General features: G+C 48.8%; 2 protein-coding genes across 3 annotated transcripts in view; both read right to left on the bottom strand.

The window, feature by feature from the left end:
* Positions 1-5,393: 5,393 nt before the first annotated feature.
* On the bottom strand, positions 5,394-18,975 carry LOC140695951 (NUT family member 2G-like). Of its 2 annotated transcripts, none has more exons than XM_072959079.1 (7): positions 17,826-18,975; positions 9,845-10,541; positions 9,000-9,128; positions 7,806-7,978; positions 7,091-7,359; positions 6,701-6,817; positions 5,394-6,248 (listed from the first exon to the last, which is right to left on the bottom strand). In XM_072959079.1, the coding sequence occupies exons 2-7, from the start codon at positions 10,480-10,482 to the stop codon at positions 5,499-5,501; spliced, it is 2,076 nt and encodes a 691-aa protein (XP_072815180.1). In that variant the 5' UTR covers positions 10,483-10,541; positions 17,826-18,975; the 3' UTR covers positions 5,394-5,498. The 2 variants fall into 2 exon arrangements, with proteins under 2 accessions (XP_072815180.1, XP_072815179.1); XM_072959078.1 differs by lacking the exon at positions 17,826-18,975 and adding an exon at positions 12,450-14,726.
* The window catches only part of LOC102525112 (zinc finger protein 658-like), a 65,429-nt gene continuing 63,252 nt past the window's right edge, over positions 18,121-20,297 (bottom strand). Inside the window, exon 7 of the mRNA XM_072959091.1 lies at positions 18,121-19,412. The gene's annotated coding sequence lies outside the window, so the exon portion shown is untranslated. The remainder of the gene's footprint in view (positions 19,413-20,297) is intronic.

The following is a 20,297-nucleotide window of genomic DNA, read 5'->3' as shown; positions in this document are numbered from 1 at the left end:
ACCTGCCACCTCGGCGAGGGCTCCCGCGGCGTCGAGTGGTAAGTGTCCGCCCCTAGCGTGCCGGTTGTGCCCGCCCGCAGCTGCGGCGTCGGCCCCGGCCCCGCGACCCCGAGCCCCCGAGCCCGAGCCCGGTCCCGACCCCAGGCGGGCTGCTCTGCTGTCCGCGCGCCGAGGGTCTCGGGTCGGGCCAGGCCTCTCGCGCTGGGGCGTTGCTCGCGGCGCTTCTCGGGACGGCCCTTCCCTGGGCGGCCCTGGAGGGTGGGGTGGAGGTCGGGACCGTGGCACCCAGGGACCCCCCAGGACGGGAACCGGCCCATCACCGCCGAGTGCTGGCCTCGCGGGCTTCCCTTGACGTCCGACTGTGAAGCCGCGAATTCCCTTCAGGTGCCGGCGGCGGCGGCCGCGGTCTGGAAAGCGTTTGGCAGCGGCGTGTGTGCACGACCCCGAAATCATCATCTTGTTTGCCCCCCTCGCCTCCGTTTTCCGCGGCCGGCTTTGGTTCAGCACCTTGCGTGCTGCCAGGGGTGCTCTCCTGCGCAGGCTTTCTAAACGGCAGGAAGCGGCACCAGTGTTGGTGTGGACTGTTTCAATCTTGAGGTTTTTAAATGGACTTGGGGATGGTACTGTTGACGTTTCAGGAAGGATAAGTCAGCATCGCTGTCTTTATTTCTTAAGGGGTCACTTGGAATGGGGCCTAATTTGACTGTTTCCCCCTTTTACCGAACCTCGTGAGCTGTCGTACTAGCATAAAGGCATCCAGGCGCTTTAGCACAATGACTGCGGACTTTCCCTGTTACAGCTTTAGTGCTCAGTGTGTATGCCGCCCTGATGGAGTTCTTGCAAAAGTACTTCCAAGCTACCTTGTCTGGCTCCCGATTCCTCAGCGGCATTGGTGGAATAGGGGTGAGGGTGTCGCTGCTGCTGCTGCTGCTGCTGCTGCTGCTGCTGCTGCTGTTGTTGTTGTTGTTGTTGTTGTTGTTGTATTAGAACGAACTACATGTCGTATTTTGTGTTGATGGAGAGTTGTGGAAGTGTAGGCTCCCTTACACCTAAACCTTCATGTGAGTGTGTCCTTTGTGCCGAAGGAAGGAAGCAAACTATTTCTGAACACTTCGTGTCAGGTACTGTGCTAGGTTACCTCATGTTACCTCAACAGCCACCCTGCAGAGAGGGAAGGGCAGTGCTCTCTCAGATGAGAAAGTATTTTGAGGTGAAGCCAGTTCCTGAGGTCTCACAACTAAAGAGTGAGGCTTGAGATTGTAGACTGAGATCCTTTTTCCGTTGCCAGAGCCCTTTTATTACTCTCTGTTTCCCTTAGTGTTATTAATAATACATTTGGAATTTTAGGGTATTTTACTCTTACAAGCAAATTTATTTCAGAATCGTGTTTGAATTTGCATGGTCTTAATTTTGGAAATGCGTAGAGGGAATGTTTTACCAAGTATGCTAGCTAAGTGAAAAGACTAGTTAAAATTCTTTAAAAAAAAAAAAGGAAGAAGAGTTGAATATTTTCATTCTCTTTAGGAACAGAGGGCTTTACAGTATAGAGCTGTGAAGATTCACTTGAACTCAGAGCCGTAGGAGCCATAAGGGAAGTTAAATTAGGTCAGATCTAAAGAAAATAAGGTCCTTGAAGGTAAAGATTGTATGGCCCACAGCATCGCTCCTCTGGCATAGATCTAAGTGCTGTGCACCTGCTGGTAAGTGTGCCAATCACCAGGTTCCATTGTGAGAGGCTAGGAATTGCCTATCATGCCCTTGGGCCCTTCGAAGGACTGAATGCTTCTATGTGTACTGAAGAAAGTCTTTAGTTTCATGACATGTCAGTTGAAAGGGGTTTTTTTTTGTTTTTTGTTTTTCTTAAATCTGATAAGAATATTTCCTCGTCTGAAAATGATTTAGATCTGGTAACTTCTGTCCAGGTCGTCGACTTACGTGACTTGCGTCTCTATTAGGTGCAGTGTCAAGTCCTCTTAGTGTAATTCTTTTTCTCCTTTCTCATGTAAGAGCCAACTATAAATTCTAGAATATTAGAATCCTGGGTCCAGAATATAGCCTTGAACCTTCAGGTTGATGATATTTAATATAAGTTTAATTTATATTGTGCTTTATTAGTATTTAGTAAATGTTGGTTAACGATGCTGGTTTTATGAAGGATTTCTTACTTGAAATATTAATACTATTTGAATAAGTGATATTTTTATTTGCTTATTGCTTAAAAACTATTTAATTGAGTTATAGTCAGGTACAGTGTGTCAATTTCTGGTATACATCATAATATTTTAGTCATACATATATAGACATATACATATATTTAGTTTCATATGTTTTCATTAAAGGTTACTACAAGATACTGAATATAGTTCCCTGTGCTAGAGAGAAGAAATTTGGCTTTCATCTATTTTTATTTTTTATTTTGTCTTCTCGATTTCTTGATTAAAATATTAATAATGTTTTCTGTCTGTGTTATTGCCAGGCCTAAGAGTTCTGTTGCTTTTTGTTTTCAAATAGTAATTAATTGGATGGCTTCACTAGATTATAGACAGTTAGAGTGTCTCCAGTTTTTGTCTGCTGTGAATGACTCTGCCATGAACATTCATCTCTTAAGTTCTGATGTGGACATACAGTTTAACTTCTCTTGGGTACACAGGGGTAGAGTTGCTGTGGGGGAGTGATGTGTGCGTGTTTTGGGGGAGGGGATGGTAAATGAATTTATTTTAAACCATAATAAGACTACAGGTTAACTTATTGAACACATATGAACACCCTGTGCACTGGCCACTGTGCCGGCACTGGAGCAGCGTGGAGACCAGACCCGGTTCCAGCGCTTGCAGGAGTTTACTCTCAGAGGGGCAGGCGGACTGTCTGTCCTGCGCACATGATGCTTCAGCTACTGGTAGGTGCCGTGAAGAAAACCAAAATAATTAAAAGGGGAGAGAGTGTAAGGGGAGGGCATGATGTTTTCTTATGTAATAAGTTAAGATGTTTTAAATGCTGTATATTTAACAGAATTTTCGGCCATCTTAAGTGTATAAAAATAGTGTAAGAACAATACAAAGAAGGTTTTCCTCTGCATCATCTGAGAGTAAATTGTTGGTACAGTGCCCCGGCTCCCCAGAACACCGCACACGGCCCTCCTGCATATCCGTAACACGGCCGTGCCCGTCGGGCAGTGAGCGCCAGCCCAGGACAGCTTCCTGCTTTTCAGACCCTGCTTGGTGGGCGCGTGGTGCACTTAGCTCCTGTCTCCTTGGTCCCCTTCAGGACACAGCAGTTCCTCACACCGCTTTGGCTTTAATGCCTTGACACTTCGGCCGATTGGTGTGTTTTTAATTTTTTAACAAACCACCAAGCCATTTTCCAGAGCACCATTTTACACTCTGTCGGCAGGGGTCAGGTGCTTCAGTTCTTCACATCCTCCCCAACACCTCTTTTTGATTCTGTCCCGTCTGGAGAGGCTTTAAGCGGTATTGCATATTGAGCCATTCCGCCTGTTCTGTGTTTCGCTAATGTCTGCAAGCATCCTTTCAGGACAGCTCTGACCCCTTACCATTCAAGTGATGATAAAAGTGATATTCTTTAGGAGTGTTGTAAATTCTTTCTTTAGTCCCAAGTGAGCTGGAAAGAAAAGACGTTCCCGAGTCTCTGTCCACTCTGACATAACTGGTAGAAAGAGCCCTTTACAGAAATTAGTCACAAGAAGGCCAAAGTTTCATAGAAACTTCAGGAGTGCTTCTGGTTACCCCAGCAGGCAGGATGTAGCATTCAAGAGCCGGTAAATGTTTCTCCCACATCCTAGAATTTAATACTTAACCTATTTTAACGTAAATTGGCGAATATTTTGGCCTTCCGTGGTTTCTGGCTTGAGCAGGAAAGCCTCTAGTGTCTCCCTGTTAAGTAAGGTGCTGGCATTGAGCTGAGGTGTGTTTTATTTATGGCAGTAGCCAGCACTTGCCATTTTGCTTGTTTTCACATAGATGAGTGAATTTTGTCAAGTGTGTTTTTTGCCTCCATGAAGATGATCGTTAACGAGAGGTTAACACTCTGCTTAGTGTTACTAACGTGAGGATCACGTTAATGGTTTCCTTCTGTTGAACCTCCTCTACAGCCTTGGAGTAAACCCCGCTTGGCGTTTGGTATTTGTTGTATTGTCTGTTGTAATGTGCCGTTGGGTTCTGTTTGCTAGAAGTTCAATATTTTGTCCTGCTCTTCGTAAGTCGTATCATGTCTGTTTCGTGCGTGTGTGTGTGCAGGCTGTGTGGTTCAGGGTTATTGTTACACTTGCTTCATGAAGTGCATTTGGAAACTCTTCTGTGCTGTGGGATGGTATTGTGACGACCTCATCGTGCAGTGATAATTGCTCTTTTCTGCTTCTCTCTTTTTTGTTTTACTTCAGAAAGTTGTTTTAAATTTATTATTTTTTAACTTTTGACTTTAGTAGAAATATAATATGTACGCAGAACAGTGCAGATATCAGAACTCACAGCCTGATACATTTTCGCAAACTAAACACACCATACAGCTAACCAGTGCCCAGATGAGCAGTCAAAGCCCAGCGTGTTGGAAACCCTCAGCTGGACCAGGATGCTCCCGCAGAGAAATCCCACAAATCCCACAGCGGCGCCCGCTGTCATTCCCCTTTCACACACCTTTAACAGACGCCCCGTGGACTTACTCTCAGCCTAGTCCCCATGTGTCCTTGGGATTAAGCGGGAGCTGCCTCCACCACTTCCCACGTTGCAGGAATCCCCGGAGACTAGAGGAGGCTCCCTGTACGACGGGGCAGAGAGGCAGGAAGTCCTGTCCCTCAGGCCAAGGCTCTTCGTCTCTGGTCAGGACACCGAGACGGGAAGCCCTGGCCTGTCATCCGGCCGCTTCAGGGAAGCAGAGAGAAGCTGCCCAAAGACCAGGGCTGTCTCCAGGCTCCATCCTAGAGAACTGGTTAGCGTGCAGAGGGCTGAAAGGCATGGAAACAGCTCTCCATCCCTAGTTTGTTCAGGGTTATAGGTGATGATGGGATGTCCCACAGGCCCGTGGGCAAGCAGGCTTGAGAGAAGAGGATGATGCGGGGGTTCCGGGGGGCAGTGAGAGCTGGGGGCTCCCAGGAGCATCTGAGGACCCCGTGTCAATGTGGAGGCAGATCTAGTCGGCCCCCTGTGGATCCATAGCTCCGGGGACCGCCTCGTCCTCCCTCTGAGGAGCCCTCTCTGTGCAGCAGCCCAGACACGAATAAGACTACAGTGGTCTGAGAACATTTGCAAACAAAAGTATTTTTATTCCCATTTAAAATATATCACCCCAAGGTGCTGCTCCCAACCACATCCACCCAGACCCACCTCCCCCACCCTCCAGCTCCCACCACCCCACCCCACCGCACCCTGGCCCTCATGGTCCCGCACTCCCTCCCTGCCCCCCTCCCTGTCCTGTACATCAGCAGGCTCAGCACTGGATGAGGAAGAGCCCCTAAGGTCCCCTGGGGACCTGGCACTGGAGGCTGATTACTTGTTGCAGTGCCTCTTTCTCCTCCTCCTCCCACTCCCTCCAACAGATGGGTCACACCTCCTCTTTTTCGGTTGTGAGGGGCGCACCAGCCCCGGAGGCAAGGCTGGCGTCCCAGAGATCCCGAGGTCAGGCTTGGGCTGGGGCAGCTTGTCATCAGACCCCTGGCCTCCACACAGATCCCGCTTCCTAGGTCTGGCAGCTGGTGGAGGAGCTGCGCTAGGTCCGATCCTCTGAGGGGAGGGGCCTTGGCGAGCCCCCTGAACTCCAGGGCAGAGAAATCTCAAGGGCCCTGGGGCAGAGCTGTGGGACTTCCCTCCCCAGGGCATGAGGCAGTACTGAGTGGCCAAGATAAAGTCCAGACTGGGAACCTCCTCTTTGTCCTCACTGGACCCACCCCCTGGCCCTGGCCCTGCGTCCTCCCTAAGAGGAGAGGTCTCTCTGACAGTTGAGGCGTCCCTGGGTCCCAGGCTCGGTGCAGTGCGCCTCTGACCCTGGGGAGCAGAGAGGGGCTGTCCAGCCTGGCATGTAGGGAAAGCCTCATGTCCTGGAGAGTGCATATAGAGTTTGGGTCTGAGGAGGCCACTCTCTGTTCCGCTGCTGGTCGCAGGTTCCTTGGACTCAGTCTCTGGTGGGCTTTCTTCATCGCTGACCCCTAGCTGGGGGCCGTGGTCACGCCTCTGGGCATCTTGGGTGACATCAGACTCACCCAACTCCTCGTTCAGGGTCAGGAGTGGTTTCTGCACCAGCTGTTAGGAGGGAAGTGGACGGTTACTGGCCGCAAATAGACGGGTGAGGAGAGAAGGAGGGCTGGGCAGCGGAATGGTGGCACTGGGGGACAGATGGGGGGATGTCTCCAGGAGTCCAATCAAAGAATGCACACTGTAGCACTCCTGCTGTCCTCCTGGGCCTTATTCCCAGCTGTGTGTCCTTCCTTTCTCACTGGGCCCCCGTCCTCTCCTTCCTATGGTCCTGCACTGCCCCCAGTCCCTAGCAGGCCCTCCACAGTGCCAGGCCTTCCAGGCAGGAAAAGGTTTAGCAGAGCCCTGTGGGCCTCCTGTTCTGGGGTCCGATCCCTCCCCCGGCTCACCTGGGTCCTGCCCCCCTTGGTTCCCTGGGTGTCCCGTGCCTTCCCTCTTCTACCTGGAGTCCCTCCCTCCCTCCCTCGTCTCCCTGAATGCCCCCCGCTCCTCTGGCTCACCTCTTCAAGGGTGAGTCCTTCCTCCTGTTCTAACTTCTCAGCCAGTGCCAAGGGATCCAGCTGTGACTCTGGGGAAAGTAAACCCACCAGGAACTGAGGGTGAATGATGTCCTCCACCTAAGATGGAAGGAAAAGGCTGTGAGCGTCCTTGGCCAGGAGTAACCTGTGAGCCACGAACACCTGGAGCAAAAGTGAACAGCAGAGACCCACCCCATTCTCTACAAGGTGGCATGTTTTACAGCACCGTGGCCGTCAGGCCCCCCCCCCCCCCGAGCTCAGGGACAAGTAGCAGAGCTTAAGTCCCAAAGGCCTGCGCAGAACCCCAATCCTGGGTGCTGAGAGTGGGAGTCCCTGGAATCTTGCAGCCCCCAGGCTCCAGGCCCAGCCCACCTTGGAGACAAAGTCTTCCTGGGAACACAGCTGGTCCATGTAGCTCAGGAGACCCGGGTCCGGGTAGGTCCCGTCCTCAGGGCATGCTGCTTCTGGCTCCCCAGTGGCTGAGAGGACAGGCCCCAGCAGCTCCTCCAAGGTGTCCTCATACTCGCTGAGAGCCTCAAGGGGAATCTCCTCGGGTTCCTTGGTCTCTGGGGACAGCCAGGATCTGTCTGGCTGTGGGTGGTTGATTCTGGCCGTGGGGCTGGCCTTCATGGGCACGGAGGCTAAGGCAGAGCAAGAGAAGGAAAGGAGGGTGAGGGGCTCCCGCATCCAGCTCGTGACCATGAAGTGCGCGCGTCGGGTAGGGCAGTGTTTGGGGGACATGGACGTGGGTGTGGGTGGGATCAAGACCACCTGCATTTCCACTCAGTGACAGGGTGTGAGGAGGGACGGGTAAGTGGGAGCATCTAAGAGAGCCACGTGTGAGGACGTGTGCAACCTGCAGGTTTCCAGTGATCTCCCCATCCAGCCCACTTTTGAGGCAGGCTTTCTGTGGAGCCCTCAGACAGGGAGGTGGGAGAGGAGTTCCACAACTGAGCAAGTCGATACCCCGTAGTGACAGAGGGCAGCCGAGACCCCCTCTGGGTGGCTGTGCAGGTGGAAAGACCAGTGCACCGCTGAGGGAAGAAGACTGATGTGGGGACGGTGGCCATCCCTAGCTCCCTGTTACCTTTGTGTTCAGCTGCAGTGGGCACGTGGGTGCCTGGCTGTGGGCCCACCTTTGGGGCTGGGGGCCCCCACGGTTCCAGCTTCGGTGGGGCTGGAGGAGGCAGGCCCTGCACCCCCTTCATACACTGCAAGTGCTGAGGCTGCATTTCATCCTCAGCCTCAAACTCCTTGAACCTGAGGGGTGAGGGTGGCACAGGCCATGCTGAGAAAAAGGCCTGGGCTCTGGAGCCCACCCAGGTTGCAGGGATGGAGGGATCAGGAGAAGATGTGCTGGGGGTGGTCACTGCCCTGTGAGGTGGTATCGCCAGCGGGGAGCTGCTCCTGGGGCACATAGCAGATCTGGGGACACCCCTGCCTCCCCAGCACTGCAGGGCATTCAGCAGCATAGACCCAGGTCCATAAATGAACCAGGTCTGGATGGAAGGCCCACAGGTGACCCTCCACTTGCCCCCTGCCCGTGTCCAGAAACAGGAAGGGCTGACAGCCAGAGGCCAGATGAGGCATGTGTTCCCCACGGGGGTCCTTGCCCGGATCCAGGATCCTGGGCTGACGCTGAGAGTCCTGGAACATAAGCCTGGAGACAGGGCCCAGGACAGGTTGTAGGGTGTGAACGCTAAGGTCAGTGGAGAGGGTTTCCTTTCCTCTGAGAAGTGCTTGTTTGTTTTCGGTTTTTTAAATAAAGGGGATTAACACGAAGGAGTCTCAGAAAGAGCCAGAGACCCTTGTGGTGAAGGACAGGCTGGCTTGCCCAGCCTCCTCAGGAGGGACACCAGGTTACGAAGTCAGGCCACACTTCAGGAGGAGAGAGGGTCCCAAATTCCATGTCAGTGGCCGCCAGCCCCTCAGCACTAAGGAGGCAGCAGGCTGGTGGGTGGAACACATTTCCCTGCACAGCCACTAGGGCTGCAGTGTGACCCCCACCGGGCTCACAGTTTCCCCACTCCACCCCAGGTGAGCTCTTCATCAAGGCGAAGAAGGCCACTTCAGGAGAGGGCGGAGCCCCGGGCAGAGGACGAATAGACCCAAGCTGTCAGGGTGCGGGAGTGGCTTTTGGAGAGGGGTCCGGCTTCTGGGCTGTGGGGACCCTGTGCTGGGGGAGCTCCCTCCTCCCTCCTCCTCTCTGACCACAGCCAGATTCTGCTCTGGGGTGTCGCCCTCACCCACCACAGCCCTTGGGCCCAGGACACGGACTCACTTTGCTGCCATCTCATAGTAATTCATGCGGTCGAAGTTGCTTGTGCGCTCCCATTCCTGCTCGGCCTGCCGCAGTCCCTCCTCCAGCGTCATGGTGGGCTTGAGTCGGGCCAGGGATCGAAGCACTGGGCTGTGAGCCCTCAGAGTCAGTCTCAGTGAACAGCCCAGTCCCCACCAGCCTGACCCCACCCGGCACGATGGACCACACGTCCCCCAACACAGCATGACTGAGTGTTCACAGACGAGCCCACGGGGGCTCCTGCCCAGTCCTCTGAATCACCTGTAATTGTCCCCGTGTCAGGTGGAAATGCCTGTCAAGCTCACAACTCTAGTAGGAGACAGTCCCTGCCCCTAGGAGAGCTCTACAATCTCCGTGTTTCAGCTAGAATTGTCCAGAAGAATGAGGACGAGGTCTGCATACAGCTCTCCCCTGGGCCGTGTAGATCCTACCCCTCCTCTGCAGTGGCGTCCCCTGGCCATCCCACACTCAAGCCCTTTGTTCCGACGAGACAGCAGCACAGGAGAGGGTGGCATCCCATCCGTGGCTCCTCACCTTCCCCAACACCCTCTCTGACTGCCAGTCTTCAGTAAGTATTCCTAAGATAATCGTGGGAGGTAAAGTCAACTGGACTCACCTAGGGTGGCAGGCTCAGTTGAGAGAAGGCACTGAATGGATGTCATGGACTGGAAGTGTGAGCGCATGATGGACAATGTGCCTTGTCATAGCGTGGACATCACCCTCAGACCTCCCTTCCGGGATCCCTAGAAACCTAACCTGCAAGTTCACCCCAAAGTCCTCCATGTGAAGCTCCAGATGAGCTCATGTGCCCCCGAGAACTGACTCACATGACAAAGCAGAAGAGAGCTTGTGCATCAGGGCTCTGGGGAAGGTGCCTCCGGGCCAGGCTCTTGAAGCGCTGCCAACGCCGGTAGTGCTTGTAGATGTTGTTGCAGCTAAAGGAGTCATCCTGAGGTGGCTGAGACTGGGAGGGGGCCAGACTCCCGTCCCTGGATGCGCCAGGTGGCCATGGCCCGGTGTTGATGGGGGGCATGCTGGGGGCCAGCTGTACAGGTGGTGGTGGAGCTTGAGAGGGACGGCCGGGGGCCCAGCCTCCCGTGCCAGCCTGAGTTACCCCAACAGCTGGGGTGGTCACTTGGGGTGCTAAGGATTGGGGAGCAGGGCAAGTAGTCCCACTGAGGGCCCCTGGTGCACCCCAGGTGACAGTCCCTGGAGGGAGAACGAAGCTCTGCATCGGAGGGAACTCTGTTGGCCTCACTTCCGATCTTACGTAGACAGGGATGTTGCAAGGCCCAGTGGCAGTGGGGACCTGGCCACCAGTAGCCACCAAAGGTGTCGTGGGGAAAGCTGGCAGCAGCAGGGTGGTGCCAGGAGGGAACGATGGGGTCAAGGAGGGTGGCAGGTGCTGCTCCCAGGGTGGCCGGTGTTGGGGGCCAGGAGCGGGTGGGGGAGAGGGAAGTGCCATGAATGGAGACAGGGGGGCACCAGTGCTCAGGAGCACATCCGTTCCCAGCAGTGGAGATGCTGTTGAGACAAAGGAAAGGGGTGAGTGGAGGTTGAGAATGGGCAACCAGGACTGGGGCTCTCTGGGGAATCAGAGAGTCAGTGTCAGCAGGTGAAGGACATTTGGACAGGGGAGGCTGTGCCATGTGCAGATGTCTTGGACTAGTTTTCGTGCTCTGACCTCTAAGTCGGAATTACTCCAGTAGGGAACTTGCTCCCATTCACCCAGGTCCCTGACCCCTGCTTGCTGGGAAGAAATAGCCTCAGCAAGCACCGACTCGCAGGGCCTCCCTAAGGAATTCCCCTGCACCTGACTCTCACAGGCTGTCTCTCCTAAGTCTCGGAGGTGGGTGGACACCTGCTCCTTTGCAGGCTCACTAGCAGGTAGAGAGCTTCTCCAAGGGAAGTTGTAGGCACCCAAAGGGCCTTTGTGAACCAGGCAGTGTCTAAAATATTAAGGTTCCACCTCCTCCTTACTCTTCTTTTTCCTGATGTTTAGTATAAACCCTCTTTCTTTCTTTCCTGGACTCACACAACAAAACAGAAATGCTGGAAACATCTCTCCCCGCAGAACCCTGACGCAAATCCGTAACACACTGGCCCAGCGTGCACGTGACGTCAGGGCCGCCCGCAGCAGACACTTAACATGGGCTGGGTTCTGCCACCCCATCCCCAGTGCCCAGAGTCACTGCCATCACTCAGGAGTTCTGCTCCTGGAACAGGGGTCTGAGAAGCAGCCACATGTGTGATTTCCGTCCTTTCACAGCCAGTGATGGCCGCAGAGGAGTAGAAAAGGCCAAGGAATAGAGTTCCTGTGTTCCTTCCCTTTCTATTTCCCAGCGATGGAAAGTGAAGACAGACTAAGAAGGCACGAGCCAGGTGCCTTCATTGATACGGTTGTCTGGAACACATCCCTGTTCAGGAGAACAAGGCACACTCCCCAGGGCCCCTACTGAGTCAGAACAGGTGCCATAGGGTGTTAATAACAACACAGAAGATTGTCTTCCTGCTCCCGGGCTCCGCTCCTCCCCTTTAAAAAGGAAACAGCCTTCATTCATGTTCTAGCACCACCACCCGCACTCCATGTCTGTTCCCTGTCCGTGAAATGCTGGCGTGAAATATGAACAAACTTCTCATGTCACAGGCAGGCCTGACGGTCCTCCCTGAGATGCTGGACAGCTATCACAAGTGTCTGCAGAAGTGCGTTTCCACAAAAGGAAGACCAATTCAGAACAACTGGGGGCCTCAAGCCCTGTCTTGGTTGAAGCCGAGAGTTTGCCCATCCCCTGCGGGATCCAGGGCAACAGTTACCTGAACTGAGGAGCGAGTCCTGGGCTGGAAGGAGGGGAGAAGTTCTGGGCTGTGGCAGTTAGAGTAACTTCCTGCCTAGCTCTTGGCGAAAGCAGTTCATAGCAGATGTGGCCACAGATCCCCCCTTTGAACAGTTTTCTGGCTAAGCCCTTCTCTCCCCGTGCCCCTATTAGATACAGGATGCCCCGGTTCAGATCCCTTAGAAGGAAATCGTGGGGCAAGCTCCAGGTGCCTAAGGAACAAGGTACAGGGCTAGGCTTTCCCCATGACCCTCCCTGTGCCACCAGCTCAGACCTACTAACCCTGACACACAGGTTTCACAGTGGCTTGTCTCCCTTCTACAAAGAACCACCCTGCCTGCTGCTGTCCTTTCTCCACACCCAGGGCAGTTCCCCTGAGTCTCTTTGATCCACCTTCAACGAGCCCTCCTCCCCTTGTGATCTTTGGTTTCCACCATCTCCCCAGGCTCCCCAGGCGAGATGTCCTTGGGCATTCAGGGCTCTCTCCTTCCTCCACTTTAGTCCACCTCTGTGTCCACAGTGAAATATCACATGTGAACCCCAAGGATTTGAGGGGTGGCAGAGTCTCTGAGAACATATCCCCAGCATTCAGGCTTACCTTTTTGTAAAGCCATTCCCACAGGCGTGGGCACAGACCAGCGCTGCCTGGTAGCCTCAATGAGAGAAATGCAGACGAGGACCCAGAGAGTGAGTTAACTGCTCCAGCAGATGCTCAGAATTCAAGCAAAGGCAGGTGAAGTTTGAATTTAAACAGTAGAATGTGAGGCTCAGGACCTTCTGTAGTGGGGGAGGGGCAGAGGGCAGTTGGGCCTGGGTGGGTGAGGGGACACTTTCCCTGCAGGGCTGTGGCAGGAAAGCAAGAACCGGAAGTTCCTTCCGCGTTCCAGAGTGGCGGCATACCTGGTGTGTGGCTCTATAGACAGTCTATTTTATTTTTTGTTAAATTGAAGTATAGTCAATTTACAATGTTGTATCAGTTTCTGGTTTACAGCAGGTGCTTTAGTCATACACGAATATACATTTACTGATATTCATATTCTTTTTCACCATAACGTGCTACAAGGTGACAAGTATGGCTCCCCGTGCTACAGTGTAACCTTGCTTATCTGTTTTATATGTACTGCTTCATATCTGCAAATCTCGATCTCCCAGTTGATCCCTTCCCATTCAGTTCCCAAGTCTGATAACCATATGCTTGTTTTCTATGTCTGTGAATGTGTTTCTGTTTTATAAATTAGGTCATTTTTCCTTTTCTTTTTTAGAACCCACATATGAGTGATATCAAATGGTATTTTTTTTCTTCCTGGGTTACTTCACTTAGAATGACATTCTCCAGGGCCATCCATGTTAGTGCAAATACATATTGTATTCCTTTTCATGGTTGAGTAGTATTCCATTGTATAAAGATACCAGGGGTTCTTTATCTTGTCGTCTCTTGATGGAGATTTAGGTTGTTTCCATGTCTTGGCTATTGTAAGTAGTCCAGCTATACGTTGGGGGTGCAGATTTCCTTTCGAATTAGAGCTTCCTCTGGATATATGCTCAGGAGTGGGATTGCTTGATTATATAGTAAGTCTGTTTTTAGTCTTTTGAGGAATCTCCATACCGTTTTCGTTAATGGCTGTACCAAATACATTCCCGCCAACAGTGTAGGTGGGTGTCCTTTTTGCCACTGCCTCTCCAGCATTTATTATTTGTGGACTTTTGAATGATGGCCATTCTGACTGGTGTCAGGTGATACCCTGTTGTAGTTTTGATTTGCATTTCTCTGAAAAGTAGTGATATAGAGAACTTTTTCATGTGCCTTTTTGCCATTTGTGTGCCTTCATTGGAGAGCTGCTTGTTTAGTTCTCAGGGAACCGGGCCAGGAGGCACCAGCAGGTTGGTTCAGGGCCCCAGGCAGCAAAACAGACTGGAGGAGCCCAGCCTCACCCGGTACTCCCTCGTGAGTCCCGCCCTCTCGAGGCCTGGGACCCCGCAATGACCTCAGCATGGGTGAGGCTGCTCCCTGTACCTGCTGTGCTCTACCCTCTGTCCCAGGCCACACCTTCCAGGGTCCCTCCTGGGGCTCAGGGGCTCCCTGATGGGCCAGGCTCACCAGAGGGGCCCCTCTGCCTGGAGCCCCCACCTTTCCACTTAGCCTCATTCCCACTGCGCAGAAGGGCTATAGGTCCCCCTGCCCTGCCTGGATCCAGTTTACAAACACTGTGCAGTTGCCCCAGGGCCTGGCCTCCCCCTCCCCGGTGTGCCCATCTCTCTTGAGACCCACTTCCCCGGCAGGCACAGGGACCCTCCACATGCCAGGTAAATAGCAAACTCCTCCTCCTACTAAAGGCCCAGTCTCAGAGAAAGCCCATCACTGCCCACAGCCCACCTGGAGCCCATCCGGGCACCTCTCCCAGCTTCGACTTCTCCTTGTGTCTTAGGCCTCTCAACATCCTGTCTCCTGCAATAACAAGGAAGCAAGATTCCAAGTAGCTGTCCCTCATGTGGGCCGTCTCGCTCTTTCCCTCTTCCTCTGTTAAGATCCTGTTTGGGAGTTTCTCCCTTGTCGTAGTATCCAGGATATCAGAGGTGGGAAGGGACCGTAGGTCTGTAGCCCAGCCCGTTTTCAGAGGCACAGAGAAGGGGCAGTGACAGCCTGATAGGGAAGCAGGGCTGGAACCAGGCCTGCACCTTTGCCATCAGGGCCTTGCTCCTGCCGCTGCCCTCACTGCTCCCTCTGCTCGTCAGGTTGGACCCTTTGCCCCTTAGGAGGGGTGTTGGGTACAGATGTTTACCTCAGTTTATGTCACTGTCAGAGAAAAAAATAAACAGGAAAAGAAAAAAAACCCACTGTAGACATGAAAACTCATAAGACAGAAAACCCTTGCTACTCTCCTGGGGTGGGTGGGTGGGTGTGTGCCCGCGCGCGCGCACAAGGGAGCATGTGTGTTCACCCTGGGCAGGCCAGGTCACCCCCGACCCCTGTCCCAGCCCCCTACACTGCCCCCTGTCCTTGGGTGCTTCCAAGAGGCCCCTCTTCCTTAAAAGTGTGAAACCTATCATCATCATTTCTGTTATAAGAGTTTTAATTCTCAGATAAGCAGAACATAGAGCCATGTCTTTGTTTTATGGGTATTCTTCTGTTTTTACAAAACACGTAGATTAGCAATGTCTAACTTCAAACATGGTAAGACACTAGATAAGAACTCATCTGCAAAACAGAAATAGACTCACAGACATAGTAAACAATCTTATGGTTACAGGGGAATGTGTATGGGAAGGGATAAATTTGGGAGTTTGAGATTTGCAAATGTAAGCCACTATATATAAAAATAGATTTAAAAAACCCCAAGTTTCTTCTGTATAGCACAGGGAACTATATTCAATGTCTTGTAATAACCTTTAATGAAAAACAATATGAAAATGAATGTATGTATGTATGTGCATGACTGGGACATTGAGCTGTATACCAGAAATTGACACAATGTAACTGACTGTACTTCAATTTTAAAAAATTTAAAAAAATGAAGACTATATATATATATTTTCTTTTCTTTCCACATGCCCTGGTTCTACCATTCAGGGGGAAGTTATTTTTACCATTTTCTTTTTTCTTTATCATCTAATTCATTCGATCAGTTTTAGTCAATTTGGACTTCTTATGAATGATAGAGAATATAGCTCATTTCTCCCAGTTTCTTCTCGAAGAAGTATATTTTCTGCTTGTTCCTTAACCTCTAATTTTAAGTTTTTTAAGTACATTTTTTGGTTTTGGTTATAATGTACTGTCCTTAATATTATGCTTAAATAATATATTGTCTGTCCATTTTGTGCAACATTGATGGGCCTAGCAGAATGTGGAGATTAGTGCTCAACTTTTATTCTTTCCAGCATTTCCCATCATGGCTTTCAACTTTTAGCAAATATAATTTGATGTTTATATGGTCAAGTTTTATGTAATTTACATTCTCTTTTGTAATATAACAAAGCCTTCCATGCTTTATCCATAGGTTGCTTTTGATAGCAGGTAGCATGATTTGATCCATATCAAGGCAATGAAATCATATGTGAATACACTAAGCCTCCAAAAAATCCAGGTTTCAAGAATCAAGAATCATGAAAAAAATAAGATGGAGTAATATGTTTAAAGATTTGAAAGGAAACAATTTTAAGCCTTAAATTAATTATCTTTTTTTCTCCATTGAGTGTTTGAAATCATGTCATCTCAACAGTGTATGCCATCAATTCTAAAAGACATTTCTGAAAGGGAATTCAACCTACGATAGATGTCCTTTTATATTCATGAAAATACAGTAGTTTCCTGCAGATTTTGTACATGCATGGTGCATTATTTATTGTTTTAGGAGTTTTTATTTTGAAGGACTAAAAAGAAACAGCACCTCTTTCAACACATCACGAAGATAACCTAATTCTTATTGTTCTCTTTCATAAATGATTAATTTTAGACATCTCACCAGGCCTGCTGCCAGCTGTCAGCATTAATTCCTTGCATGTTCATTCCCAGGACATCCAACCATACTTGAATCTAATGAGAAGCTCTTTGTTCAGTTTCTTTTCAGTTTCCTGTATACTTGAATGTCTCAAGAAGTTTTTAATTTCTTTCATATTACATTTGCATTTTAGTTAAGTTTATAGGTGCAAAACAATTTTCACTGTGTTTTGTAACATTCTGTCAAAATAATGAAAAGTCAGATCATCCTTTAAAGGAAAATTGATTTTGATTGACATTAGGAATTTCACCAGCAAGGTTGGAGGAAAAAAATAAGATGGAGTAATATGTTTAAAGATTTGAAAGGAAACAATTTTAAATAAGCCTTAAACTATATGCAACCAAGGCCTTTTAAATATAAGGGCACACAGAAAGATATTGTTAGAAAATAAGTCCTCAAAAGTTTTATTTCACATAAATCTGTCTGAAAATATCCCTAGAGGGAAAGGTCCAATAGGAGGAAAAATCAACCTGGGAAGATGCTGTTAGGTTTGCAGAAACGAGGGTGAATGTTAGTGACGTTTACTGTATCCCAACAAACACATGAAAACGTAGCACACGCAAAATAGCCCAGAAGCAAGGCTCCAGGAAATATCTCCTTAAAATAGGTCCTGTCATGATGGAGAAAGCAAAATCAGAGGAGGTGGGAGTACTTGCTTGGTTTGCTGAAATGATATTAATATTGACGTAGGTATGTCAACTGGGGGAAAAAAAAGGCACAATCCAAAAGTTGAGAATTATGTTTTCTCTGGTGGATTTCCAGAGGACTTATGGAGATCACGCTGAAGGACTGCTCAAAAGAGGTAAGGGAGAACTGGACAGCATGTAAAACAATGAAGCTAGAACACACCCTCACACCATATACAAAAATCAACTCAAAATGGATTAAAGACTTAAACATAAGACAAGATACAATAAACCTCCTAGAGGAAAACATAGGCAAAACATTATCTGACATACATTTCAAAAATTTTCTCCTAGAAGAAATAAAAGCAAGAATAAACAAATGGGACCTAATGAAACTTACAAGCTTCTGCAGAGCAAAGGAAACCAGAAATAAAACAAGAAGAAAACCTACAGAATGGGAGAAAATTTTTGCAAGTGAAACCGACAAAGGCTTGATCTCCAGAATATATAAGCAGCTCATACGACTCAATAAGAAAAAAATAAACAACCCAATCCAAAAATGGGCAGAAGACCTAAACAAGCAATTCTCCAAGGAAGACATACAAATGATCAAAAAGCACATGAAAAAATGCTCAATATCACTAATTATCAGAGAAATGCAAATCAAAACTACAATGAGGTATCACCTCGCACCAGTCAGAATGGCTGTCATTCAAAAATCCACAAATGACAAATGCTGGAGAGGCTGTGGAGAAAGGGGAACCCTCCTACACTGCTGGTGGGAATGCAGTTTGGTGCAGCCACTATGGAAAACAGTGTGGAGATTCCTCAAAAGACTAGGAATAGACTTACCATATGACCCAGGAATCCCACTCCTGGGCTTGTATCCAGAAGGAAATCTACTTCAGGACGACACCTGCACTCCAATGTTCATAGCAGCACTATTTACAATAGCCAAAACATGGAAACAGCCTAAATGTCCATCAACAGGTGACTGGATAAAGAAGATGTGGTATATTATACAATGGAATACTACTCAGCCATAAAAACAGACAACATAATGCCATTTGCAGCAACATGGATGCTCCTAGAGAATGTCATTCTAAGTGAAGTAAGCCAGAAAGAGAAAGAAAAATACCATATGAGATCGCTCATATGTGGAATCTAAAGACTCATGGACAGAGAATACAGACTTGTGGTTACCAGGGGGGTAGAGGGTGGGAAGGGATAGACTGGGATTTTAAAATTGTAGAATAGATAAACAAGATTACACTGTATAGCACAGGGAAATATACACAAAATGTTATGATAACTCACAGAGAAAAAAATGTGAGAATGAGTGTGCATATGTCCATGAATGACTGAAAAATTGTGAACACTGGAATTTGACACAACATTGTAAAATGATTATAAATCAATAAAAAATGTTAAAAAAAAGAGGTAAAGGAGGAGCCAGGATTATATGGGGGTTTTGCAACAAAAAACCAAGTGGTTGGAACATTAAAAGGTAACTTATTTAAAGAAAACCAGATATCTCAAGTTAATCAACTTAGCTCTTTTCTATGGATGGGGAGATGCAAGAGACTAGGCTCACTGAAATCATTCCTTTGATCTGCACCTTAACTGTCTAGGGCCCGTATCCTATTTTCCTCCATTCTGAATCCCCTCAGGGTGCACAGTTGCAGGTGGCTGCAGTGGCTGCTGGCTTGATGGCTGCAGCATCCTTTGTTTACTAATGTGGCAGGCAACATTTTTCATCCACAGCTAAGAAACTGAGATAGATATTAAATTAATTCATGATATAAAGCCATTACAATATTGAAAAAGTCCCAAATTTCAAATAGAAGAACCTTTGATCTATAAAGTGGAAGATGCCCCCAAAAGGGGGGCAAAAAGTAGCAATAAAGAAAGTAAAGATAATTATCAGATGGCAGAAATAAATCACAATAGAACAAAAATTAAATCAAGGTAAAAATTGTCATAGGGTTTTTTTTTTGACATTTAGAAATCTTATCAAACAAAACACACTGAAAATAAAGTAATAGAGACTTGTAGAGGGCAAATATGAATGCAAAGAAGATAAGTCTAAATTTTGATAAATGACTGAATTCAAAGTGAGCCTATTATAAAGGAGGAAAAGACTAGACTGTCATAGCAATACTACATGTAGAAGATACGCTTGTGACCCTGCAGGTTTATGGCAATACAGCCGAATAAACTCACATTCCCATGTTCCCACTAGAGCTATATAAAAACATTATTACCAACAAGCAGGGGGTTATTTTAAAGCCCACATGGAGCATTAAGACAAATTTACCATATAAATCCTTCAGTGAATCCTGCGTTACCACAGAGGATGGAGAGGGGCATTATAAGGGAATTCTGTGTAACTTACAGCTGCCTCTGTGTGGTTCAGGCTGGGCTTGAGGCGTCAGGGGTCTGGAGGAAATGAGAAGGGGAAGGCGAGGCACATTTAGAAAGAAAATATGTACCAAACACGCTAGGGATGTTTGAAGAACTAACTCCACCCTGAGGCTTTGACCCTTCCTCCTCCTCTTCATCCTGCAGGTTTGAAGGGCCAGGGCCTTGCTCACGTGAACCCACTCCTGGCTTCTGGATGTAGCAGAAGTGCACAGGGCTGAATGTTTCTGGCCCCCCGCAAATTTGCATGTAGAAATCCTAACTCCTAAAGATGATGGGAGGTGGGGCTGTGGGAAAGTGCTTGTGAGCTTCCATGAATGGGATTAATGCCTAATAGAAGAGACCGCAGAGAGCTCATTAGCTTCCTCCCACCATGTGAGGACACAGAGAGAAGACTCTGGCTGAGCCAGGAAGAGAGCTCTCCCTCCAAGGTGACCATGCTGGCAACTTGATTGTCTACTTCCCAGCCTCCAGAACCACAATAAAAACATTTCTGCTGTTTTTAATCTACCCAGTCTATGATATATTGTTAGAGCCACCTTAATGGATTAAGACAACATGTTTCAAACCTTATGTGGAGAGTGGGGACGGTCTTATTTTTGCAAACTGAGAATACATTGGGTAGAAAGATTTTTTTAAGAAGATTTTGGATTCTTGGATTTAAAAGTACTGGATTGGCTTAAGAAATGATGAGTGTGTGTGTGCACGCGCTTGCATGTGTGTTTGCAGTATGTCCCAAAAGCTTTGTGCAGTTTAAAGCTAATAACCCCAGAATTAGAAGTGCTATATTGCAAGGATGCAAGGATTTTTCAATACACACAAATCAAACAGTATGATACACCACATTAACTATAACTAATGGAAGAATAAAAAATACGATCATCTCAATGGATGCAGAAAAAT

This window comes from Vicugna pacos, chromosome 4 (genome assembly GCF_048564905.1).
Source record: "Vicugna pacos chromosome 4, VicPac4, whole genome shotgun sequence".
NCBI lineage: Eukaryota > Metazoa > Chordata > Mammalia > Artiodactyla > Camelidae > Vicugna > Vicugna pacos.
The sequence above is the reverse complement of the archived record's forward strand: the minus strand, read 5'-3'. Positions and strand labels throughout refer to the sequence as shown.